This window comes from Podarcis tiliguerta, assembly GCF_965153285.1.
Source record: "Podarcis tiliguerta genome assembly, chromosome: 7".
In the NCBI taxonomy this organism is placed as follows: Eukaryota; Metazoa; Chordata; class Lepidosauria; order Squamata; family Lacertidae; genus Podarcis; species Podarcis tiliguerta.
Window position 1 is genome coordinate 33,493,180 of NC_139540.1, and position 27,310 is coordinate 33,520,489.

Sequence of the window (27,310 nt, forward strand, 5' to 3'; positions counted from 1 at the left end):
GTAAACAGTGGGAGGGCTAGTATCTCAGTTACACATATTTAGTTCCAGCTGAGTATTTTTAATTTCTAAACAAAGTCAGTAAATTTCCTATATATATATATATTTGCTCCTTACCTTTTTATAACTAGTGATCCTTCTGCAAATGTGCTCAATTTTCTCACTGCAAGTGGCACTGAATTTACTCTGAAGTTCAGTGGGGATGACTTCATTTAAACTATTTAGACTATTACAGTTTTGCACAAATTGCTCATCACTTTTTGCTAAAGCTTCAAGAATCTGTGAGTAAGACAAAAGCGGTGGATTGTGCTGGTGTTAAAAAGACTGACATTAGATATCAGTGTAAACAAACAAGTAATGCAGGACAATAAACATTTTTTCTTGCAGAGGATATTTCTTTTCAGATTTAAGTATGCTGCTTGTCAGCAATATCTCCCAGATTCTGAGCTGCAATTTTGTTTATTTATTTAATTCATTTCTATAAAATTTTCTATATGCCTTACCTGCCTTCCTTAAGGACTAGTCAACTTGGCTATCACTTCTTCCTTCTTCTTCCTCCTCAATTCCTTTATCCCTGTGAGTTGGAACCTGACTACCTTAACACTCTGCCCTTGTCATATTTGTATGGTTTGTATTGTTTAAAACAAACCCCAAGCTCGTTACAATTATAAATAAAAGAGAACATGTCAAAGGAACCTCAACCCTGAACAGAGGTTTTAATTGTAGAGGCTTGCAAAGCCCATTGGCTGTCATTAACCCATTCTCCCTTCACAATAACTTGGCAATATTGTTTAGATGAAAACAGATCCAGGATACAGACTCCAGATCCTATATACCACTGCAAAATATGCAAAATCAAAAATAAGAAAGCCTAATAAATTAATTTATTCTATGTGAAATAATAATCTTCTATTGATTTTTTGATTGGAATTTGGTAAAAGTCAAAGTAATTGGGAATTTACTAATCACCCACTTTTTGCACACATTTTAGTTATAGTTATAAATTATTATTAACTGAAGAAGTTAGTTCATGTAATTATAGACAGAAAGCTTTTAAACTTTTACTTTCTGAATCAGCACATTAATTAAAGGTTTCTAATTGCTTGTAAGAGTTTAATTTTCTGCAGGTTTAATTAATAATGCAAAACACACCTGCAAACGTAATCCCTTGGTTATAACTACAAAGACTGCGGTTAAATCATTACTAAGACTTCTGCACCCAGTTCTTGATTTTCAAATTATTATATTTTTACCAGCTCTAAAATATTGCATTGCTATATGGTCTCCTATTTTTTAAAAAATACAGTAAGCTGCTTATTAATTAGGCTTCATAGCTTTGGAGAAAAGAAATCTATGAGGATTACTAGATCCAACACTCAAACACAGCTACCCTTCCATTGTTTCACATTACTTCTATTTGCTACAAGGTGACTTACCAAGCAATCCTCTGGTTCAAGGGATACAGCAGAGATGGGCATACCTTCCCCCTCCCTATTGATGGCTTTCACTGGGTGGCTTTGGGCCAGTCAGCGTATCCTACCTCTGAATGGTAAAGACTGAACAAAGTAAAGGTGCCTTGTGCACCTAGTTCCAGGAAAAAACTAACTCACTTCTTCAGCCAGAATGCAAAAGGCTTTTTTTACAGTGTCAGGCCTGGTATCTGAGTGACGTTTCATAACAAAAAACATGGGCAGAGTATTCCTGGAACATTATGACTTCAGTTAATTAACTGCCATTCCACAGGGCTTTCTCCCCCTCCTTGTATCTTGTATCTCCTCATTTATTACATAGTTTTAATTTATAATTATTAGTTAATATTTCTGTGTGAATGGTTTTGTGGTGTTTGCTCAAAAGGCAACATGAATATACAATAATTAAATAAATGGATTCCTGGAAAAATGTATATCTCCCTAAAAAAAAAAAAAACTTTTGTGGGGTATGGGGGCATAGTTGGAAAGGTAGCGAATGTTTCACTTCTTCAGCATTTGTTGTTTTGAGTTTAGAAGCTCAATTTATGACTACAGTACGACTTAATTTTCTTTCTGGGTGAATGACCACAATTCATGACCATCAATAGGACACAGGTCACTGGCAAAGAATACACTTGAGATTAAATTACAATAATCATATCCATAAATCATATTCATAAATAGGGTGTGCTGCTTCAGTGATCAAAGGAACAATAAAGAACTAAACAAATAAATATTTTATGTTTCATACCTTTGCAGTCAAGCTGAAAAAGCCTTTTGGTTCAATCATCTTCTCCAAAACATGGCATTTTATTCCCGCCGTGCTGTCATACTCGTAAACTACACCATATTCCAGGTGAACATTATCAACAGTTAGACTGACATGGTCCTTCCGCCCATCAATTATTGCCATAGTATTAAATTTGTCAATTACTTCTGAAAACAAATTTAAAAATCAAATTGTTTTGAATCCTATTATGCTTACTAAACTAACCAATATGCCTAAGTTAACTAATTTACTAAATAAACACCTATTTCATTTTCTTAAATTAATGACTGAACAGGGTGAGTCATGTGAAAAAGGTTGTGGTGCAGATACTGTGTCTCTGAAACATGGTTCATTTGTTGTAAAGGGATTTTAAAAATATTATCTGCAAACCAAAGCTGTAATCACAGTAACAGACCACCAAAATATGAGTATGCCTTGCTGTTATTCTATGGGCACAATCCAATATGAAAATAAAAAAAGGTAAAGGTACCCCTGCCCGTACGGGCCAGTCTTGACAGACTCTAGGGTTGTGCGCCCATCTCACTCAAAGAGGCCGGGGGCCAGCGCTGTCCGAAGACACTTCCGGGTCACGTGGCCAGCCTGACAACGCTGCTCTGGTGAGCCAGAGCCACACACGGAAACACCGTTTACCTTCCCGCTAGTAAGCGGTCCCTATTTATCTACTTGCACCCGAGAGTGCTTTCGAACTGCTAGGTTGGGAGCGAACAATGGGAGCGCACCCTGCTGCGGGGATTCGAACCGCCGACCTTTCGATCGGCAAGCCCTAGGCGCTGAGGCTTTAACCCACAGCGCCACCCGCGTCCCTAATATGAAAATAAGCATGCTTAAATCCAAGGTTAGGGAATCTTCTGTATTGCATTCACAAGATAAAAATATACTACGATAGCAGATATGTGATAGCTAATAAAACCATGCAAACAAGCAATAATTGCGCTTTATCTTGTACTTTGAATTGTATTATACGGACAGGTGAAAATTGTGTTTGCTTTGGTAAGGGTAACATCCAAAGCTCACCTTTATTTTGCTTAATAACAAAGAAACAAGTAATCCTACCTTCTACTTTGCAGTCAAAGGCATCTCCTCCATCTTCCCCCAAGGGTTTGGAGTTTGTTCTTTGAAGATCTTCCTGGGCACTCTCAATACTGTTATATACCCACTGAATAGAATCTTGCTGTAGGAAAGTAATAACAATGATGAAAGTTTTTACTTTACACAAGTTTTTACTTTACACACACACACACACAAACACAAACACACAAACAAACACAAACACACACACTAATTCATATTAGCTTTGCCAGAGAAACCGTGTTTTTATTCTAGATGAACCAAAAAGGAGATTTGGTATTTTACATTTTTAAGTCCCCTAAGCACACACATCCTTTTTGTGTGAGAGAGAAACTCAAAAGAGGGCAAACATATGCAGAAGATATTCTTGTTGTGGAATTCCCTCCCAAGAGAGGTTAGATTAGTTCCTTCATTATTCTTCCATGCGAAGGCTGATTCAGACAGGCTTCTGAAAATTAAGGTACAGACAATGCTGATCACTGGGATGCTGTCAGGGCAAACCATTTTACTTGCTGGTTTTAAATGCTTTGATGTATTTTAATTATTGTTTCTAGCTAGACTGCTTTTATTACTTTATATTATATAATTTAATTTAAAAAAATTAATGTGAAAATTGCCCTGAATCCCAACTTGGGAGAAAGGCAGGATATAAATATATTAAATAAATAATAGAAAGCTGTTGCTTTCTGGGTGTTCACCACAAAAATTAACAGGTGTGAGAGAGGAAAGCATGGTTTTTAAATTGCATTCACTGTAGCAAGACCAGATCACTTTGTCATTTGTTTTACTTCAAAATTTGTTCCCAGATATGTAGAACTTTGCTGGACTGGCAATAAAAAAGTGAAACCATCCCAAAAAAATGTTAATTAATTTACTTAATATATTTGAAATCAATCTCATGCTGAGTTACATCCCCCATAGAAGCTTATATCACCCGCACTTAAATGCAGCTGGATGAACCACAAAAATAGCTTGTGTTCTGATAGAATTGAAAACATAGCCTCTAAAGGGAAACGTGTGGGATGAAATGAAAGTTAAGCAAGAACAGCAAAAAAATACAGTTTTGGCACATTGCTCCCATAAACTAGAGCTTAAACTTATTTCTCTTTCACGATCATTGCAATTATATTCATGAAGAATTCAAAATACATTTTATATACCAGATGAGGTTTAAACTGGAATTCAATTTATATTTTATAAAAGATGCATCATAACAAACTGTATGTTTTAAATCTTTACTTTATCTTACAACACCCTGTTGCCAAAACTGTCAACAGAAATCTCCTGAAGATTCGTATATAATAGTGAAAACAAAGAAGATAATCAATCAGAGTATTAAATTTAAATATTGCTTATTTGATTATATCTTGAGCACCTGTTGGTAGGGTACATTCACCAAAGCAAAGCAGGACTGTTTGGATAAATATTTATTCGGTTCTTCAGAAAATACCCTGGGGACCAGTGCCCTTGTAAGATTCTCAAGATCATCAGTATAACCCATAGTCAGTTTTTACCAATATAAAGCTGTTCAGAAGTGCAATAAGTTTTGTTTAACTACCGTTAAAACAAAACCTATTGCACTTCACTGGAGCTTTATGACCAGCCTTCGTCTTATCTCTAATAATCCTTCTTTGGAAAGGTTACTTAAAAGGCATTTGGAGGGCATATTTGGCACTAGGTCAAATTTCTTTATATCCCATGCCTTTTTTGAGCTCAGTTTTTCACCCCGCATATGCTGGTTTCGGCTGTAGATAATCTTCCCTGAATGCTGGAAAGAAGTTGGTCCCCTTTGATTTTAGCAGAACTCAGTTCTAATGTGTGGTTCGAATTAGATTAGACAACAGCTTTAGAATAATGGACTATTATATATTTTTAACGTTCATTTGCCAAGGAATGGAAGCAAACTGTATTTTTTGTTTAAGTAGCATTAACAATAAATAAGTAAGCACCATCTTTACATGCATCGGACGTCTGTATTTCCTGCAGGCTGTGACATGGGCAATAACACTTGCATGAGTTTCTTTGCTGACATTAATCCCATTCACTTTAATTATGCACTGTCCGGGGTGGAGGCCAGCAGCTGCTGCTACGGTTCCTTGAAAACAGTTAGAAAAATTGCCAAGTTAGAAATTTCCTTCTTAGGGGGGAAAAAAGTTTGGTTTTATAGTTGCTTGTTTATTGAAGAAAATGTTAAATTAAACCAACACTGTGATTCAACAGAATATGTACAAGGTGATTTACATGAGAATCCCACACCCTATAAATTGTTGGTGTGAGCTATTTTGATAAGGTTATCAGCTTGGTGGGAACTGGACACCTCTGGAATTAGTAGCCAATAAAGCAGGTCAATAAAGCTGACAAACAATGGTGACCATGCATTCAGTGATGAATTTACACACAACAGCACCACTTGTACTTAGATGTATACTGGTATTTTGTTGTTGCTGCCCCTTTTGCCCATTTATTTATATCTATCCTAATCCTAAACATGTCAATCTGGAACGTGTTTACTGGAAAACCTTAATTCGAGCATGCAGGTATGTTTATCTGTCCTGACCTCACGAAGGAGTCAGAGACAGTGAAAGTCACAGGGCTCAAAGGCTTCTTAAGAGTGAATCTCAATGCAACAAATCATGGCAGCTCAGCAGAATATAGAGAAATACCATGTTTGTCTCACCTATGATCTAAAAAAGCTCATCAATGTTGGCTTATTGTTCATAGATCGTTGCTGGGAAACAAACAGTGAGCCTGGGTTCAGATAATGTGATCATAATGTAGTGTTGCCAAGAGCAGAGAGGAGCATAGCAGGGACCTCTGAGCAGCATGCACCAGTGTGCTGCTCATGCATGTTAAAACCATAGTTAAACAGTAGCTATGGTTTAATATGGTGTGTGAAAACCACTATAATCTTCTTTCATCACTACTATTCATAGAACAACCATCAAAGCAAATACTCATCAAGTATTGATCATATGACTCAGCCATATATATCTAAAGTAATTCCATCTCCAGCTTTCTGTATTCGTGGGGATGGTTTTATTTGGAAAAGATATTCACAACTACAATCCACTTAAATCCCTCTGCCTACCTCTTCCAACAGCATGGACAACAGAAGGACCAAAGCCTCGTATTTGGAAACCAAGGCCATCCACAGAGTCGGGGATCTTCACTGTCCTGAGTGCAAGAGAAACGTCATGGTGGAAGATCCAAAACCAGTGTGCTTATTACATTTATAAATTTTTACACAGAATATAGCAATTTACTACTAATAAAACTATTATTATTATTATTTAAAATTCTACTAAATTCTCAAACAATGAATTACACATGAAGCTTAGTTTTGAGAAGGTGGAATAAGCACTGATGAAGATAATAATAGTAATAATAATAATAATAGTATTTATACCCCAGCCACTCTGGGCGACTCCCAACAGAGGACTAAAAACAGAATAAAACTTCAAACATTAAAAACTTCCCTAATAATCAAGGAACACTGCTTATTCCAGAAAACACCCTCTTCACGTGTTTAACCTATTGAATATTTATTTGGTGTTGACAAAATGTTACAAAATAACAATAAGAGAAACTTAAATCACATTTTCTGATATATTGATACATTATCATTTATTATTGATTCATAGTCTCATCATTATCAACAACACTAGATATTCCTTACTCTATATACAAATAATTTAAATTACTTAAATTCTTGTAAGTCCTTTCACCCATTAACCTTTACCTCCTATTCTGATCATAAAAATTTGGCAAGAGAGTGTTTCCTCTTTCCTTTTGTATCCACATGCCTTTGCAACACACCCTCTTCACAATTGACCAAACCAAAGTAACAACTTACTCCCTGGGTTTTGTGCTCACAAGCACCCTGAGGGGCTTTCTGCTGCTTAAACATGCTTTCAGAAAGTTATCCACTTCACTGAAGGGTCTCAGAAAAACTAGGTCACCATTAATGGCAAAGATCTTTTTCCCAACTTCCAGACCTGCCATCTAGATAAGAAAAGATAAGACATGTACAATTGTTTTAACAGAACTAGTGATGTACTAATTTCCTTTACACAAAGGAAGATGCTGAAAATCTACACAATCCACATTATTTTTGGAGGTCAAAGAAAAATCTCTGTTTTGTAAATTTAGAATTATTGGAAGCATCACTTTGTTAATTATAATATTTATGCAGCCTGACAGTAGTGACCAAAAAGTTTAAATTATTCCATATTATCTATCTTGACTCACCTTTTTTCCATTTATCGAAAACCACTTTGCTTTATGGAGATATGCATTTGAAAGCACATAACTTACTGAATATTTAGGTTTGTTGATACAGCTCAGAAACATACAGAATCCCAACAGTACCTTCAAAATATTAATTCTTTTGACTGAAAATCTGAACTGCTATATTACAGAAGCCATTCACATCCAGTCAGTTTCATCTGGCAATGAAAGTGCATACAGCTGCAAGGCTCTGTAACAAATGGAACTACTCAAGGAATATTTCTCAGTTTATTCAAAAGTTAAGCATTTGAATGAAGACAGAATAACAACCTTGTATTGACAACCTTATCACCAATAACCTGATTCTTTTCCGAGACTGCTCCCTGACATGAGATGATAAAGAACTTCGTAGAGCCAACTTTGTAGTCCTGTACCCACTTATCTGAAAGTAAGACCAACTAAAGTCAATTGAGCTTACTTTTGAGTAAATATATATAGTTAGGCTCGTCCTGCACAGGTATGTTTCTTGTGCTAAAACAGAGTTGCTCAGACTTTGTAAGAATATCCCTCTGTAAGAATATATCTTTGTAAGACTATTTCCTGTGACTTCCCAACCAGAAAACCTGACCACCTCTTTGCAGCAGCTCTATACCAGCTCCACTTTTTCTCACACCCAACCCCCTACACAGACCACTTTAACATATCCCCATGAGAAATTCCTCCTGTAAAGGCTTGCTCCCTGTACCAGGTCATCTCCAGCAGCATAGTCAACAACTTATGATCTCTCTCCTTCCTTCCAACGATTCCAGTGTATCAAAACCCACATTCTGGGAAATTTGAGCTCTGGCTACCTATAAACTTCATACAAATAATTCACAAGTGGGGAACCACACTAGGAGTTTTCTAAGTTTTAAAAATATATTTGCAGACAGGAATATCTGTGAAGTAAAATAATCATGTATTACCTCAGCATTTGATCCCTTCTCCACTATTTTAATAATTGGCACTTTGTTTTTGTCTTCCAAGCCGAAACCATAGCTTCCTTCAGTTGATTTAATCTGTAAAAGGGATATTGACACATATTGGAAAAAATATTTAAACTACATTTAAATTAGAACATGAGGTGCAATCAAGTGAAACTAAATATTGACAAAATGGAGGTCTTGTCTGTTGAAGGCGCAAACACATAGCTTTGATGTTTTCCTTGTTCAAGCATTGTTACTAGAAGCCAAAGTGGTGTCACTGTCATTTAGTGTCTATTCCAGCCACACTGGTTTGCCAGCTATGATCTTTCCTAGACCAAGGAATGGTCACATTAATCCCTGCCACGTTAATCCACACTCTGGTAACCTCCATATTAGGTAACTGTAATGTGCTCTACAGGGGTAGAGTGTTGAAGCACATTCAGAAGCAGTAAGTTATGCAGAATGCAGGCACTGCTTCCTGGAATCACATGACACACTGATGCCAGTGGCGCAGCTTCATGCTCCGGCAGGCAGGGGTGGGGCTGGCCCGCATCCTAGGGGCGGGGCGCACCGCCCGCTGCGGCGTGGTGCACATTTTGGGGGTAGGCCGCGCCACCTGCGGGGGTAGGGTGCCCAGTGTGGGGGGGGGGTAGCCACGATGGAACCCCACCGGGATCGCGCTGCCAGGGGCGGTGCGCTCCCCCCCTCTTCCTCTGCCGGTGACCGATGCTGCAGAATTTTCATGGGTTACCTGTCTGCGACTGACCCCAATTTGAGAAGTTAATAGTAACTTATTATGCCCTTAACAACTTAAGATCCAAAGACTTGAAGGAGCGCCTCTCCTTATGTCTGCCGATGTACTGAGATCTGCAGAGAAGGCCCTTCTTGTTGCTCTCACATTGGGTGCAGTGTCACAACTTAGTCCCAGCTTGCTGCACTTTAAATTGTGGTTGCATCTAATACTGGCTTTAAATTGTTATTGAAATTGTTATTAATTTACTGTATTGATGCTTCGGGCTGCAACCCATTCCGATACAAGTGATGAAGGGCAACTTGAAAACCAACCAACCAAATGTAAATAAGATTAAATAAATGTTGCCAAGAGCAAACTGTTAACACTTTGTGGTTTATTTAAAATGTGGCCACCTAACAACCAGCACCTATGAACCTCAGTCCTGACAAGTATAGCCAACTTCCTGACTGATGTCACCATTGCTCTATGTCAACACACAATGGGATACCTCGATCTATGTTGCTTTCTCACAAAAAGCTTCTTCTCGTAGGCGTATCTTCTGCTAGAAAGTGAAAGGTGGCAGAAAGGACTGGGGTAAGACAAGGGCTGAAACAGGACTTAAGCTGACCAGCAGCTATTCAAGATGGATGTTCTTCATCCAGTCTAAGGTGCCAGAGACTAATTCTAGGCATTCTGTGTGCCTTCAATCTGTGCCACCATGACACAGCTTGCAAGAGGAGGGAACTTCTGACATGATCTCTGCAATGCCATTACTGCAAATGCCCAGGATTTGATTCCAATCTAGCAGAGACACAGGGAACCAATGTTGTTGTTATTTTGTTTAATGGTTTTTTTCAGTATTTCATTCATCTGTGGGGTTTTATTTTTTTAATTTAGCCAACCCAATACAGAAAGGAAAAAGCATCAATGTGATGATGATGATGTTGTTGTTGTTGTTGATGATGATGATGATAAAGGACTCTCAATCAGGCCCTAAGAGGCTCCTAAATGTGACCTGGCTTCTCATCCAGAGAAACTCAGTGCTCAGGAACAGACTAAATTGCTTAATCATCAGCTTGATGGCCTGTCAGTTATTTGTCTGCTTATCTGTCTGCTGGAACACTGACACATCCACCTGTCTGTCTACCTGATTATTTCTCTGCTTGACCACTTGCTCAGTCACCTGTGATACCTGCTGCTTGCCTCCAGGCCACTAGATATGACACAAGTCACTCAAAAAGATTTATATGACTCCCCAGTTGCTGGAAAAAAATGTATCACTCAGGTCAGCTTATAATCAGCTTATAAAAATAGTAGCCAAAAAGTCAATATACAATAACAATCATCAGATGACATTCAGAAGAGGAAGGAGGAAAACAACCCTAGGAATAAAATTCAAACAAATGCAACAATAAAACACAGTGGAAGTGATACCATATTGATACCAGCTTAGGTGAAAGTCTTGGGTAAAGAAAAAAAAAGCTTGTTATTTTGTGCACCAAAGAAAACATACTGGCTGACAATTGGGCCTCCCTATCAAGTGTATATTAAATGATATGTGTATACATACACACATATATTAATTCATGCGCACACAGTTCATTAAAAAAAACAAAAAACTTACCAGCAGTGATTTGGCTATTACATTTTCCACTACTTTTAGATCATGTTTCATGAGCCTGTGCTTCATGTTTGAGCCTTCCATTTCTTCATCAGCAAAAAAACGAAAGAGAAGTGGTTCATCTTTGAACTCACTTTTTTCCAGCACTGTTGGATATAAAAATAATATTATTTTTCTGTGATGCCACACACTTATTTTGCTGTTGATATTCTGATTTTGCTTAAGCATGTACAAGTGAAACAGCCACATATTGCTTCCCTGTGCCCCCTTCCTCTCGTTTCCCCTAGGACAAATTCTAGATTTTATGCTCCTCACAGCAGAGACCTGTCCTGCATGTTCTAAAACTCCAGAAATACTTCAATGATGGAAAACGTGTTTTTGCACATAAATCAACAATGGAGGAATTCTGTGTTTGAGGCATTTAGTACTGCTGACCACATTAGCTATCTGTGGCATGCTTTGGAACATACCCACCCATAAGAAAACACAAGGTATACCATGCAAAGGTTTACATAGGATAAATATTACCTTTATTAAAACATATATCGGTGGCTCAAACATGTGACCTACATTGTTCCAGGTACAGGAAAAAATATTTTGCTTCACAAGCCTTACATTATTGATGGCCACCAAGCTTGGGCATTCTTCTTCTTTGGCCATGCAATACTGAGACACAAAAGTATCTCCTAGGTGAGGGTTTTCAGTAGGAGGAATGTGTGGCCTTCTAATCATCCATTGGCCATGCTCGCTCGTGCTGATGGGAGCTGGAGTATCTGGTTCAAGAGTTCCAGACTTACAAATTAAGGAGTACTTGAATGAAAATTGCATACCGTGGTGCATAAATCCATTGTCACAAAGTGCTATTCCAAAGATCATTGCTTCTTCTCTTGTCCTACAATCTCCCTATTAATAAATAATATGTACCTCAATGTAAATATCACAGGCAACAATTCTAAATCAGGAAAACAACCATGTATCACTTTTGCCACATGTACAAAAATTGGGTTGCATATAAATCCATTGTTTTAGAAGCCTTGTATCGGTCCTAGAGTGTTACTGATAAAAGGTAGACATCTCCGTTGGGGAACAATAACCTTTATTAACATACTTATTTTGGATGGTATCCAATGCTGCACAAGTGGAATAGCCTTCTGTTTCTGTGGTGATTTCACCATGGCCCCTGCAGCTGCCTACATGGCTCCAAAATCTGCATGTGGACAGTTGCAATGTTGGGGGAAGAGGACAGTGAAGTCTCCTGGCAGAACTGGAAGTCCATTCTACTCAGAGCACAAATAGGGTTGGGTACAAAAAAATCAACTTACAAAAATGGAAGGCAACAAAATCATGACATTTCAAAAAGACTAAAACCCCAACACATTCATGTTCCCACCAAAAGGCAAAAGAGAGAGAAGAAGTAAATCCACAGGGGGCCGCGCCTCCTTATAAGGGTCCCACGGAGGGAGGCATGTCAAAAATCTTGTCCCCTAGTGGTCCAACACAGAACTCTGCCCATGCAGCACTGGAAACAATCCAATAAAAGTGGAATAGGGTGGGCATCAGCATTCTACTGTGGCACTCACTGGTAGTTTCCCAATGATGCCAGGTGCTGATGTTGGCCTTGAGGTGTACATAGAGCTACAAGTTAATTTATAAGTCATGGGAAAATCTGTATTGATAATAGCAGTTAGTAGACATTCCATTTGCTAATCAAGGCTATGTGCTTCAGAGCATTTTCCTACCTGTGCAATTAGCCAGTCTATCAATTTATTAGCCATGACTATAGATTTGTAGGTTCTTAGATGGTAATCTTTATCTCTAAGGAAATAAAACATACAAAATAATTCAATCCCAAATTGACATATTTGACATTTATTGAATATCACACATAACATGTCCCATGATTTAGCCAAGAGATTGCCATTGCCACAGTTGTTCCCTGTTGCAACAACTCCACCTCACTCTCCATTACCAACACATTAATCAATCTTTCACCCTGCCTATGTGGGGAGCAACTACTATCTAACGTTCTGAAGCAAAAGCTCTGAAAACAAGACCTACCTTACCACAGGAGTAAACAGGCTGTGCAGACGACAATATAATCTTACACCCTGTTAAAAGATATAAACAGGTTTAATGCTAAACTGATGTTCAAATAAACAACAAACCAATAAGCACTTGTTCAAAACCAGTTAATTCAAACTAACACTGGGTTGGATCCAACCTTAGTCATGTTTGGAGAACCTTAGTAGGCATTCTTGTAAATTCAAAACACATTGGTGGACCACATAAATTTTATTTTTAAAAAGCTAGATTGCTTTTAGAATGCTAGAAAGGTAGACAAATTTTATATTTCGATCGGCCTACTGAATAGACTCAGCTCTGAGCATGACCAAGCCTGAGGCTAATCCACATTTTGAATATTGCTATAAATTGTAGCATTAAAATGGCAGACTGGTAAAGCGACTATCACAGGCACAAATGCTCCAAAGTTTAGCCAAGTTCCTGCTCAGCCACCTCCATTGATTAGTCAATGAGTATTTAAATACAGCCATTTCTCATAATTGTCATTTTGGTATACAACAGCAATATTGCCTTTCAAATGTAAGTGATTACCCCACTCCAATACACATTCTCATCTCATAATGAGCAAGCTATGAAGTACAGTGGTGCCCCGCAAGACGAATGCCTCACAAGACGAAAAACTCGCTAGACGAAAGAGTTTTCCGATTTTTGAGTCGTTCCGCAAGACGAATTTCCCTATGGGCTTGCTTCGCAAGACGAAACGTCTTGCGAGTTCTTGCGAGTTTGTTTCCTTTTTCTTAAAGCCGCTAAGCCGTTAATAGCCGCTAAGCCGCTAATAGCCGCTAAGCCGCTAATAGCCGTGCTTCGCAAGACGAAAAAACCGCAAGACGAAGAGACTCGCGGAATGGATTAATTTCGTCTTGCGAGGCACCACTGTATAGGAAAAGGACCTCATTGGGCCCAGTGAACTGGAAAACAGGTTTATCATTCTCCTTCTGAGAATACGTACTGTGTTATAATTTCATACATTCAAGCTTGTGTGTGTGCAGTGATGGATGAATTGTTTTAATATAGAAAAATATTTTTTATAAGAGTATCTGGTAAATTTATACTATACTATGACATTATAAGGTTTATACCTTGGAAATTACGTCCTGCATTTCACTTCTCGGATAGTATGTGCCATCATCATAACGGAATCTGTAGAGCATGTGCTCAGGCTTGAACTGATGCTTGTCAGTAACTAAAGTAAAGGGAAACATAAAAGACAGATGAAAAAAATCTAGTGTTTTAACACCCGAGATGTGTGTTTTCAGAACCTTCTCTATTTCCGTGACTCTAATTTGCTTAAACTATTTTTAATACTGAATTTTAAATTGTTGTAACCCACCCTAAGACCTGCTGGTGAAACCTTACATCGTTGCATTTCAGTTAGCTTTCTGCCATGTTCCCAGATCCCTTTTATTGAGGATCCATTAGTATATACAGTCGGACCTCTGAAGTTGAACACCTTGTGAGTCGAACATTTTGGCTCCCAAATGCTATAAACCTGGAAGTGAGTGTTCCAGTTCGCAAACATTCTTTGGAACCCGAACATCCAACGCAGTTTCCACGGCTTCTGATTGGCTGCAGAAGCTTCCTGCAGCAAATTGGAAGCCGCACCTTGGCTTCTGAAGTTGAACTGACTTCCAGAACGGATTCCATTTGACTTCCGAAGTACGACTGTACTTATAGTTAAGAATTTTCTTGTACCACCCTAGGCCCTTCAGAAGGAAGGGCAGAATGTAAATTCATGACTCATCAACAGGAAATTCCTGCACTACCTTTGATGCATGACATGCCTTAATTAATCAGAGGCATGTTTTAGTCCACTATCCATCCTGGCTCACAGCAGCTACTAGCTGCTCTATGTATGTACATGTGTGTGTGGTGGGGGTGCTATTGAAAATGGCAAAAAAATCCCTTCCAGTAGCATCTTAGAAACCAACTAAGTTTGTTATTGGTATGAGCTTTCGTGTGCATGCACAATGCTGGCAAACAACTGAGCTCATTCGCAGAGGCTTCTCAAACTAAGCAACGGTGTGTTAAGAAGGGCTGAATGAAAGGCGGGGGCAGTAGCTGCAGAAAAAATAATTACAGGCAGCATTTGAAGATGCTTAAGTGAGTAGGCATCAAAAGAGGGAGCAAAGAGCTGCATGTTGCTCAGCCTTGCTCTGTGGTCTATATTGATTGATTCACCTCTAATATTGAAAGAAATTAAGTGGTATGAAGCTCCTCATTGTAGCTATAGGCTGGTATTTATCAACTTGCCTTCCATATCAGCAGAGGAAAATGCTTTTTCTTAAAAGGCAGCTGTGCTTGCTTACTAATTAATGGCTTGAAGCAAGCTTTCCAAGAGGAATTTTGGAGGGTTGGGGAGTGTCTGAGTGCATACTTGCATTCATTAGATGTGATTATGACGTATTAAGGAAAACAAGCAAAAAAGAATGCCTGCAATTTCTGTAATAGGTCTGAGTTTATTTAGTTTTTAGCAAACAATACTTAATGCAGTGTGCATGTATAATAATACTAATCATTTTTTCCTTAAAATGTATAATTAAAGTTGGGTGTTTGTAATGTGAACCTGACTCCTTCACAAGCACACGTCCTTTCTCAGTTGAAGAGCAGATGGTTCATTCAACTTTATTTTAAGAATTCTATTCCTGTGGACAACACAGCTGGGTCTGCTTGGTAATAAAAGTAATATGTCTGGCTCAAACTTCTATGTTCTGTCTAAAGTAATGACTCCATCAAAACAGCTGATAAAATATTCATTAAATTTCTATTGGGTCAATCTAGGATTGAATTCTGAGTATAATTTAAAAGCAAAGTTATTTCTTCAAACAAAATTTTTATATAGTACATTTAAATATAGTCTGACATAAGAAATTATTATACACTTCCAATCAACAACCGATTTACACACGTCCGATTGATACGTGATAGAGCAAGCATGCACAGCACTGAACCTAGAAGTGACCCTAAAATGTCACTGAAAGGGTGGAAGGGGGTGGGCGCAGGGTGGAATGCTTTATGCAGGTCCCACCAACATGTGTGGGGGTCTAAAACATATCCCCGCCCAAACAAGGATAGCCTGTATGTATTTTTTCATCCTGTCTAGAGAAAATATCCTCTACTAAAGTGAGGTGTCGATAAACAACATAGCATATTTGTAGCAGATTTCTATCCAGCATTTCCTAACTACCGTATCACCAGGCAATAGAGAAACATACCCATTGTTAGCAAACTCTGATTGTCTTGCTATCAGCAAGCCTCCTGCTATAGCGTTTCACCAGCCTTCAAATCTACACTAACTATTATTGAGAGCTGTACTTAAGTCGTCTGTGAGGAATCCTGGATCTCATCCTTGTTATTCCAAATGTGTGGTAGCTGTCTCCATGAGATACACATGGAGACAGCTACCTTCAAATACTTGAGGGCTGACTGACTGACATAAATACTTGAGGGAAGGGGAATATAATTACCATGGTGTATAATGCCGTTCTCTAGTAAAGCCTGACCAAGATGAACACCTTCTTCGGGTCTGTGAATCTCCCCAATTTCTAGCAACCAGGATACAAACTCACTAGTTAGGAAAAAAACAAAGAATTATTTTAGCATATTTTAAAATTAAATGGCAGAAAAATAATGACTTCAAATGAATCAAGACTGTTATGGAACAAAACTTGGTTTGGTTTTTAAATTTACTATTCAGGAATTCATACAACTCCTTCACAAATCTAGATCCCTTGCTCCCTTCAGCAACAAGCTATGATATAGATAAGGACATAGGAATATGGCACTATGAACTATGAAAAGAATCCAACACAGAGATTAGTATAGATTATCTCATTAACTTCGATAAGTGTAGTTTGCTGTCTTTCAATTTGTCATTTTATGCTGTTTTTTGTTTTGATTGTTAAATTCTTGGTGCAGCTATAAAACTGCTAGCACATTTGCAAAGCTAAGCAGGGTCCAGTATGGAGCCTCCTAAAAGATACTTATGAAGTAACCAAGAGCTGGCTCTTTCACTTTCAGAAGTGCCACCACCTGAAGTATCTAGTGTGTGCATTGCTGCACATAAATAGCCTTCAGTTCCCTGGAGCAATGTATATTGATAACATGCCACAACTCCAGGGGAGATTATACAAAGAAAAAAACATGGCTGCCCTCACGCCCCCATACAATTTCCTTGAGAGTCATGTCATCAGTATATGTAGCTTCAGGGAAAGTGAAGACTATAAGTGCAGCAACGCACATACCAGCTACTTCAGACCTGCTGTTATGAATGTAAAAAAGAAGAGAGCCAGCCTACAGCCACATCATCATAACTATTTTTAAGAGACTCCAGCACACTCAGCCACATAACTGTGGAATTGAGACAGATTGTAGATTCTGAACTGAACCCACATCTAATTCACACTTCAGTCAGGAGGTGCAGAGAAGGTAATTGTTTCAAATTCATGTTTACTGAATTATTCCTCCAGCCAAATGAAGTTTAGTCACCTCCAAGTAAAATGCTAAAGCCCAAGAGCCATGTAGCTGGTGACTGTATCTTGCTTAATGCCTGTCTCTTATGCATCTTCTAGACTCTAAAATTTAGAGGGTCAGCCTTCCAAAGAAATCTCTAGTTGCACGTTTGAGGGCTTCCAAACTATCACTGTTTTCAGATGGGATTCTACCACATACCTGCAAATTCAGACCATGCAATTAAAGCTTATATGGAGTTCTTGGACAACAAACCCACCTCCTCGAAAGATTGAACTTTTTGAAACAAGGATAGGGACACAAACTTAAGCGGAAATTGTGGGGTAGCACTTTCTTTTACACAGTTAATGTAAAAGTAAGTACATTAAACTTATGTTAATTATTAAGAGGGTGCCGTCAACCTTGGTTTATGTCTAAAAGAAATTTCTATGTTGTCTAGATTCCCTGCGAATGAATCAGAGTGAATGCTTATTAAGTAGCCAGTGTCATCCAATCTGCCTGCAGACAAATCAGGATTAGTGCTTAATGAACAGGTAATCTCAACGTGAAATGCTCTTTGCTCCTAGCCCTTGAGACCTGCCTAGAGAAACTTCAGCCTGCCACCTTCAGCAAAAATCTGGGAGGCTGAAAGAAGGGCTCCTGTCAGTTTTTTGTTGTTCTGCCTGCTGCCTGCTGGATTAGACTAAATTTTAGTCTAATCTAAGTTTTATCCTATTCTCCATTGGCCAACCAGATAGCTATGGGAAGTGCGCAAGCAGGACATCGGCATAGGATCAAGGGCAATTGTCATATAACTGTAGAGTTGGAAGGGACCCTGACAGACATCTAGTCCACCCCCTGCAATGCAGGAATCTCAACTGAAGAATCCATTATTTTGGTTGAAGGAAATAACATGGTGATTTCAACTTCAGTATTTGGGAGGCAACAGGTGGACATTTACATACACAAATTGTACTAATTTGTCTCATAAATATTCTATCTTAAAGAACTATCATGTCTGCTGACTTACATAATCATTTAAGAACAATTTGGTTAGCTAACATAGGAATCCATGTTTCATAGATATAGCCCTCTTGATTTGTTCTTAACTAACTAGAATGACAAAGACTAGCTAAAACAAAGTGAAATCCAAAATAGAAATAGAAACACATACCTTCCAAGAAAGCATTTTGGGAAAGTGGTTAATTTTCTCTTCCGGTCTTTGATCAAATTTCCTTGCCTGCACATCATTTTGTAAAGTTTTTCTCCTTGTTCAGAGATCATCATCCAAGTATCTTGTTCCACACCTAGTTTTAGTCCTGAAAAACAAAAACAAAGTTATTCTTTTATTTGAAATGTTTCCAGGTTTTTGTAACTGTGGATTTATCAGATACAAATATACATCTTAGTTATAAGATAAATATATAAGTTCTTTGGCTTTTATAACAAAACTGGAATGGTAATGTTATTGAGAGTGGCATTTGAACCATTTCCAACAAAGTAATATATGCAATCAATTTTTGTATATATAAAAAGAGACACCGCGATGCCCAAGAGGTTCTATAAGGCCAGTTATAAAGACTTCATAACAAAGTAAGAAGAGCCTGCTGGACCAAGCCAACAGCCGATCAAGTCCAGCATCCTATTATCACAGTGGTGAGCCAGATTCCTGTGAGAAGCACACAAGCAGGAGCTGAGCTTCTGCCCTCCTGTGGTTTCCAGCCACTGGTATTCATATCTCAGACAGCTGATCTGGGCAAGATCCCTGCCAAATGCAATAATGGCTACAGTCTTTTCAGTCATCACCATTCAACAGTGAACTCATCTCACAGTGATTCTAAAAGCCTAAAAGGGCTGAGTACCAGTCTACCTGCGGGTTCGCCAGGAAAACCAGAAAATAGCTACAGTACCAGCTTGTCAAAATTAGATAATGAGGGAAGGGTCAGAAGTTCATAATCAAATAAAAGCAGTACAAACAAAACCTGGTATCAGCTTCTGTTACAGAAGAATCGCCTTTGCAAACTACAACCTAGCTACTATATTTCTTGACTTTCTGCTACTGCAAGGACTTTTAGCTGTGCAATGCAAATTCTCCACCCTCCTCTCCCTGCACAAGCCCTGAATCTGCTCTGGAGGGTTGGGAGAAGCCCCAAAACAGATTTAGGGGTCATGTGGGGTCAAGCAGAAGAGAGGGCAGGGAATTTCCATTGCACATCTAAAAGTCCTTGCACTAGTGGAACTGTTTAGTCAGATAGTGCCCTAAAGAAAGGAAAAAGTAAACGTACAGAGCCATGGAATTACACCTCCCTCACCACTCCTCAACCTTGAGGTCTAACATACACACAGAAGTGTTCCAGAGCTGGACCAGATCCTAGAAGGTAACAATATTTTATAAAGAATGCCTTGGCCAGCCACTTTGAACCAGTAGCAGTTGGTGAGACAGCACTGCTTAGCTGACCTCCCAACACTGTGTCACTGTGGCATACTGCAAGGGCAATGGGGAAGAGCAAAGCAGTGAAGAGGTCAGTACAGGGCAAACACTCTAGTGCAGCCAAGCTAGTGCTCCTGCTTGTGTGTTTGCACCATGCCAACTTCCCAGCTGCATCACTTGTCACCCTCCCAGTATGCCATCAGTGACAGGGGATCAGGTAAACATCACCACACCATCAAAACCTACTGCTCTGTGTTGCAGGGTATTAATACAGGGTGATTCATAAAAGTATACAGTTTCCAGGTGCTGTAAGACAGTAATAGGCAACAACACAGACCACAACTGCAAACCGTGAGGTAGATGTACTCATAAAGTTTTTGTTCCCCTACTGAGGGAAGTGATGTAGGTGATAGCGCATGTGTCACATGACTAGTCAGGCAAAATGGCTGCGTCTGCAGTGAGAAGGCATTTTGTGTTATTGAACTGAGCAAAACGGAATCTGTAACTGTTGTGCGATGGCATTTTCAATCGTAGAAAATGTATCTATGGTTGGCATTAAAAAATTGAAACTATGGGCTGATTGTGCAAACTTAGAACTCCTAGATGGCCGTGTGTATCAGAAGAAGTCGTCAGTAGTGTTTGCACCACCATTCAACGAAGCCTGGGAAAATCGATGCGTAGGGTGAGTCACGTTTGGGCAAAAATGGATTAGCGGTTCAATGTGTGTCGTGTGACAAAGAACATCTGGGACTGTTTCTAAAAAAACTTTAAACATTCCCCTACAATTCTGTTACACTTAACGTAAGATATATTACATTCTTCTTCTTTTTATAATGCATTGAAACGGTATACTTCATTATGAATCACCCTGTATTATTGGTTGAATTTGTCTGTACTTATAAACTGTTTGCATCATGAGTGCCAATTATAAGGATAGGACCCTTCAAAGGTGAGGCTACTCAGTGGCAGCAATGGGTGAACTCTCCTCAGCTCAGTTCAGAATTAGGCTCCACTAATACATTATTATTTTTTTGAAAAACAATTACAGTATAAATCTGTTAAATATAGATTTAATTCTCCACAGTTTTTAAATTCCAAAACTTGGAAATTGTGTCACATGCCCAACGGCATAACTGGGAGCAAAAAGGGCCCAAACATTTACCCAGAATGCCTCACCCGTGAGCTGTCACCCATTTCCTTCAACCCAAATTCATTTGTCAGTGGCAGCAGCACCATGAACAACCAGGTCTACTTTGTTCCCTAATCAGTGGCGTAGCGTGGGGGGTGCAGGGGGGGCCGGCCGCACCGGGTGCAACATCTGGGGGTTAGGGTTAGGGGGCGCAAATCCACGGGTTAGGGGGCGCAAATTACTTGCCTTGCCCTGGGTGCTGACAACCCACGCTTCGCCACTGTCCCTAATGCCTAGAATACTGAAAAGGCAGAATTCCAGACTGCAGGGACCATGAGACATTTAGTTTTCTAGTGCACCTGGGTAATTAGTAGGGATGTGGACAGAGCATGTTCCGGGTTTCTTTGCACCTGGGATGCTGTTAAATATACCCTTAGCAGTGCCAGGAGACCTGGGTCTTGTGGTTTCCAGGATGCCTGATAGTTCTACTGACTACTCAGATACCATGGGGAGACAATGTGTTCCCCGAGCTCCTTGCTGATTTGAACATTGTCAGAAGCTCAGCTTACATTCCAAGTGGAATAACTCTGCAAGAAAGGGGCACTTGGTTCTTAATACAGCTGAGTAATACAAGCAGGAGAAATTTTAAACCTGATAGAAGCAGGCATTATTTATTTATTTATAAAAGTATTTCTATACCGCCACATCATAAAATAAAGGGGTGCTGTACGTGTTAAAACATAAAACACCATTTAATTTTTTTAATGTCATTATTCTTTAAGGTTACTGGCTAATCAAAAGTAAGCATTAAATATCTGCAAAGGACTGAAAGTTAAAAGGGAGAAGATTAGGAAAATGACATCCTCATCACTTAAAAATCACAGGGGCGGGGAGATGAGAGATCATATGCCTTCCCCTCATCTCCCTTTCTTTTTTCAAGAAACAGCATTTAAGATCACAAGATCTCTACTTCAGAAAGTCAGCTGAATTTCCTTTCCAGCTATCCGTGTGCAAACTTTTCAATTCGTTTGCATCCAGGGAAGTGAGCAGAATTTTGGCCAATGCTGTCGTATGAAGCAAACAAAAGAATTAAAATTTCTCTTTACTCACGTTGAATGGAATGCTGTTTACTGCTACTTTTAGCAAAAGCATTTGAATTTTTGCAAACTGTGCTGTTCATGAATCATCGGCAATTCTGCTTGCAATTAAGGCATCCTGCTTTGTAAAAGAGGTGTTTACACAGATGTTTCAGTTATAGTTAGCAGGAGATGGCAGAAAAAAATAAAGGTTGTAAATATAAGAATTATTTGAGAGATGTTTCAAAAGCTTCTGTCTTGAGAACTGATGTGATAGATCATTCTGCTCTTACTGTCTTATTTTTGTCTTTGGCTTTTTCCTGTGTCTTGACTCCTTTCTATACAGTGGCTTCTTTGTGCATTAAAACCACAGTACTCACACAAGCCTCATGGGAGACCCAAAACACATTCCTTCACCTAATGTTGCCATTGATGGATGATCCAAACACCTTTCATTATAGTGGCACCTCAACTGCAGGGAAATCATGGTTCCCCAGGACTTTGTAGGTGGAATTTGCTGATAAAATTCAACAACTTCCTATTCAAGCATTTCTGTTGCTCCTATAATTGTTGTGTGTCCAGGCACCTATTGATTACTGCTTAAGAAATCATTTTTATACAGTGGCAAATGCTGATGTATTTGGAAACCATTCAAAAATTTGGAGGACTATATTCTATTTTATTTTTTTCAGTTTTGAGACAAAATACTCCAAGCTTTACAAGTTGAGAAAGAGCCTTCACGTAGTCTTCTATATCCACCCTCCTCCCATGCTGCATTGCCCCATCATCTAATGAATGCCTATTCCTATTCTATCTCCTATTGTTGTCTAAATAGGCAGGGGGCAACATGAATGGTGAATGGAAGAAAGGAATCTCCAATATATTTTTTGGTAAGAATGCCAGCTCAGATCCCCAAAGGAAGCAGAATAAAGTGTGTCAATTAAGGCATGAAAGAAATAATGGGGGTTGAATTCTTCTTGGCTCAGGCTGAGGAAATCCTCAGATAGGAGGCACAAAGCCAATTTCCTCCAAGTGTGATATTGCCTAGAAATAACCCACAATTTGGCATTTATGCTCTCACCTTTTCTCCTTTCTCTTTCTTTCAGAATAGCTTCCAGCCATTCCTGCTTTTCTTCGGGTGTTTTAGCCATACACACAAACCATTTATTCTTTGCTGTGTTGTGTATCTTCCAACCATTGAGAACTATGTGACCACTGCTGTGATAATCAGCTAGAAAAAGGTAACACAAAGGAAACTTTGGAGGATGTGCATGAATGTTTAGCAAGTAAACCCTCTGGCCCATACAAAGTATTTTCTGATCGCACCCTGAGACAGGAAAATTACCCTCAACACTACCAGCACCCACACTGCCCTCCTTTAAAAAAATCAATACAGCCCTCAGATTTTATTATCTACCTCAACACCAAACAATCATCGTGGGAGATAAGCTTCTCCCTGAGAGTGAAATGTGAAATACATTTATCAAGGGCTGGATCCAACTATGTTAGAGCAGACACATTGAAATTAATGTTAGTCATTGTCCATTAAGTTCAATAGAAGCCATGTTGGGTACAACCCAAAGACACAATGAATCTTGGCATATAAGAACGTTGCAATTGATGAGCAGCTAATGTCTTTTAGAGGAACATGTCCACTGAGGCAAGATATACTGTCCAAACATGCAAAGTATGGCATAAAGTTCTGATTTTGTTGCAATTCCTCATCATCTTGCTTATGATGCAGACATAGTATTCAACAGCACAGGCAGATCTGGGCTGCTGATGTGGTTTCCCAATGCTAAGAAACACCTATTGATGGACAGTCCAAATAATAAAAAAGATTTTACGGGGTCTGAAACAGCTAAGTGCCCCATTGAATGCTTAATGAATGTTTTCTCCTCAGAGTGTACTACCACTAACTAATTTTGTCATCACAAAACTATGCTGTCTCAGCACAGCAGCTCATAGAATAGACTACGTGCCTTTGTTTAACTCTTCTTATTCTTATAATCTTTATTTAATTTCTGCTAACTACTGCCAAATTACTTCATGAATATTAAACCTATATAAAAAAGGTAAAGGTAAAGGTACCCCTGCCCGTACGGGCCAGTCTTGACAGACTCTAGGGTTGTGCGCCCATCTCACTCAAAGAGGCCGGGGGCCAGCGCTGTCCGAAGACACTTCCGGGTCACGTGGCCAGCGTGACATCGCTGCTCTGGCGAGCCAGAGCCGCACACGGAAACGCTGTTTACCTTCCCGCTAGTAAGCGGTCCCTATTTATCTACTTGCACCCGGGAGTGCTTTCGAACTGCTAGGTTGGCAGGCGCTGGGACCGAGCAACGGGAGCGCACCCCGCCGCGGGGATTCGAACCGCCGACCTTTCGATTGGCAAGCCCTAGGCGCTGAGGCTTTAACCCACAGCGCCACCCGCGTCCCTAGCATTAAACCTATATAGATTATTGCAAATATAAAGAAATGCAAAACCAACAGAATAGCTCAAAAAGAAGATGCATTTATATTTAGTTACAACAACCATTTTAAATAATCTCCATGGTTCAGATGCACATACCGGTGCCATCATCTACATTCTCGACTTCCATCACCTCTGTGTTTATTCTGCCCCGGAAGAGGTAACGGTGGCCTTCTGTTGATGCTTTGCTGTTCTTCAGTCGTCTTATGGTGAGGGTAGGGGAGAAAGAGCAATGTTCAGACATTGACTTTGCTATTTTCACTCCAGAATCATCACAACTATTAATCATTATTACCAATTAATTATATTACAGATGTATTACAGATGCAACAAATCTTTTTTTAAGGGCTACTGTCCAACTCTGTATGCTGTGATTAAAAAAAAATTATAATAAAGTTAAGCTTGAAAAGACAGGCAAGAAGGATACCTTGCAGACCTATTGTTTCCCCCCCAAAATTTTTAAGTGTAGTTGTTTTGCATTCTACAGAGTGTATAATTTCAAAAATTTTATGCATATATTAACATTAAAGTAGCTAAATCAAAATATCAGAAATATTTTTAACATTAAAATCTACATCATTTTGTTTTATGGAGTCAGTCTTCGGTGCATGTTTCTTACCTGTGTTTTCTTTTGCAGTAGACCAGAAGGTTGTCAAAAAGAAAAAACACCCGTTCCTGAATATTTCCTGCAGATATTTTCAGCAAAACTCCATACATCAGCATTTCTGTGCACGTGTCTGTGATGTTAGATCCCTACCCAAGAAACATATTTTTTAAAAATGATTGGATCCTAAAGGCTGGTAGAGATAGGCAAAACCAAGATACATAGAATTTGGGACCAGTTTACCTACAAGATTGCCTTACCCCATATTTGCCCATTTGACTGCTTCAATAAGTGGAATTGGCACTTTTACAGGTGCCACATAACACACTGCATATGTAAGAATTTTGGAATTCCCTGCCTATTGATATTAGGCAGGCACCTTCACTGTACTCTTTTCAGGGCCTGCTGAAAATATTCTTATTTAGACAAGCCGACCCAGATATTTAGAAAGCTTATATGAGTTTTAATTTGTTTTAGTCTATTCTATTGTGGTTTTAACTTTCTGTACGTTTTAAATTATGGTATAAATTCTTTAGTGATAATGTCATTGTTTTATATTTTTGTAAACTACTCTGGTGTTTTTTCTACATATTTCATCAAAAAAGAGTTTTTTGCAAAAACACACCCTAATCTGCAGATTTTAATCAAGAAAGCAAAATAACACACTTTATTGCAAGTATTGGGGGGCAATGGTATTTGGCCAGAACTCTTCCGTTGCTGCCAGATCTTGGTTGAAGAATTTTGCTTCCCTCTAAATCTAATGACCGGTTTTCAGTGTTGAGTTTCCCCTTAAACTGTTCTCATACCTAAGAAGATTGCTGCCCTAGGATCCTTTGGGAGGAAGGGTATGATATAAAATTAACTAATTAAGTAATTATATGATGTCAGGTTATTTGCTCTTGAGTGGCAGCTACTCTAAGTGGTCTCAAGCAAAAGTGTCTTTCTCACAAGCAGGACATGTAGGCAGCAGCAATTTTCCACTGTTCTCCAGCAATTGATAGCTTATATCCATTATTACTAGTAGCCATTGATAGCCTTTAAAAGGTAAAGGACCCCTGACAGTTAAGTCCAGTTGCGAACGACTCTGGGGTTGTGGCACTCATCTTACTGGCCAAGGGAGCTGATGTTTGTCCGCAGACAGTTTTTCCAGGTCATGTGACCAGCATGACTAAGCCACATCTGGCAAAACCAGAGCAGCGCATGGAAACGCCATTTACCTTCCCGCCAGAGAGGTACCTATTTATCTACTTGCACTTTGACATGCTTTCGAACTGCTAGGTTGGCAGGAGCTGGGACCGAGCAATGGGAGCTCACCCCGTCATGGGGATTTGAACCGCCGACCTTCCGATCGGCAAGCCCTAGGCTCAGTGGTTTAGACTACAGCGCCTTCCTAAATCCCTGCACACCATTCTACTTTGGGAACATGAAAACTTGTACTGCACCCTTAAACATATTTCCTTGGCTATAAGCATGAACAATATCAATGGAACCTGCTTTAAGGTAAAATAAGCTGAGGGCTAGAATGTTAGTAATTATGCGTGGTTCAGAATGTATAGCTAAGCCATTTGTACAAGTCAGAGCTATGCTGAATTAGGAACTATAACATCTAGCATAATGACATCTAACATTATTAATTGATTGGCTGAGCAAAATAATTTCTTTAAAAGGCACTCTAAAGAATAGGTAAAAAACCAATAAAATAATGTGCTTTCGCAGCTAGTTATTTGCACTTTGTTATATGTGCCTAAGATGGACCATCAAATACCATGGAAATGATTCATGCTACTGTGTCCTCTGAGATGTAACTACAGATAAAAAACAAGATATCCATGATCTGAAACCTATCAATAAAAATAACTGTTTGTAACAGAATACAACATATTATCTAATTAGCTAGCCGGCTAGAAAACAATTGTGTTTGAGTTACTCCATACCGTATCAGGGGTTTCTTCTCCTGTGAATCCAAAAACATTACTACCTATTTTTCTAACAGCTGAGATCCTGCTATATGAACATCATCTCAGACAAGCTGTACTTTGATGAGGATATTGAAATTAGCATTGTACTATGATTTTTAAAATAAAATTAATTGAAGTTTTAAAGACTATATTCTTTTTTTAAAAAAAGTCTGTATTCCCACAATTTTTTTAATTGTCAGCAACACAAGATTAGCTTATGAAACTTTTGTGTAGGAATGCAAGT

The 27,310-nt window shown here is 38.9% G+C and overlaps 2 protein-coding genes across 6 annotated transcripts in view; one reads left to right on the top strand and one right to left on the bottom strand.

Moving 5' to 3' along the window:
- The window catches only part of LOC310682502 (uncharacterized protein), a gene marked incomplete at its 5' end in the record, with an annotated part of 81,756 nt that extends 58,511 nt beyond the window's left edge, over positions 1-23,245 (top strand). Inside the window, 2 exons of one of the 2 annotated variants that reach the window (XM_083451451.1) lie at positions 22,870-22,924; positions 23,141-23,245. In XM_083451451.1, coding sequence (XP_083307577.1) covers positions 22,870-22,892 — 23 coding nt within the window. In that variant the 3' untranslated portion in view covers positions 22,893-22,924; positions 23,141-23,245. The remainder of the gene's footprint in view (positions 1-22,869; positions 22,925-23,140) is intronic. The other variant, XM_083451452.1, reaches the window with a different exon arrangement.
- Positions 1-27,310, bottom strand: part of PREX2 (phosphatidylinositol-3,4,5-trisphosphate dependent Rac exchange factor 2) — a 135,438-nt gene that overhangs the window by 41,611 nt on the left and 66,517 nt on the right. For 2 of the 4 annotated variants that reach the window (XM_083450894.1, XM_083450893.1), the window contains 17 exons: positions 25,124-25,257; positions 24,604-24,707; positions 23,116-23,265; positions 18,573-18,717; positions 16,417-16,517; positions 14,032-14,135; positions 12,929-12,978; positions 12,610-12,685; positions 11,701-11,773; positions 10,874-11,016; positions 8,517-8,609; positions 7,178-7,326; positions 6,413-6,498; positions 5,283-5,419; positions 3,310-3,427; positions 2,218-2,402; positions 115-276 (listed from right to left, as the gene is read on the bottom strand). In XM_083450894.1, the coding sequence (XP_083307020.1) occupies positions 115-276; positions 2,218-2,402; positions 3,310-3,427; positions 5,283-5,419; positions 6,413-6,498; positions 7,178-7,326; positions 8,517-8,609; positions 10,874-11,016; positions 11,701-11,773; positions 12,610-12,685; positions 12,929-12,978; positions 14,032-14,135; positions 16,417-16,517; positions 18,573-18,717; positions 23,116-23,265; positions 24,604-24,707; positions 25,124-25,257 (2,010 nt within the window). Of the gene's footprint in view, positions 1-114; positions 277-2,217; positions 2,403-3,309; positions 3,428-5,273; positions 5,420-6,412; positions 6,499-7,177; positions 7,327-8,516; positions 8,610-10,873; positions 11,017-11,700; positions 11,774-12,609; positions 12,686-12,928; positions 12,979-14,031; positions 14,136-16,416; positions 16,518-18,572; positions 18,718-23,115; positions 23,266-24,603; positions 24,708-25,123; positions 25,258-27,310 lie in introns of all 4 variants that reach the window. The other 2 variants (XM_083450895.1, XM_083450892.1) reach the window with 1 other exon arrangement.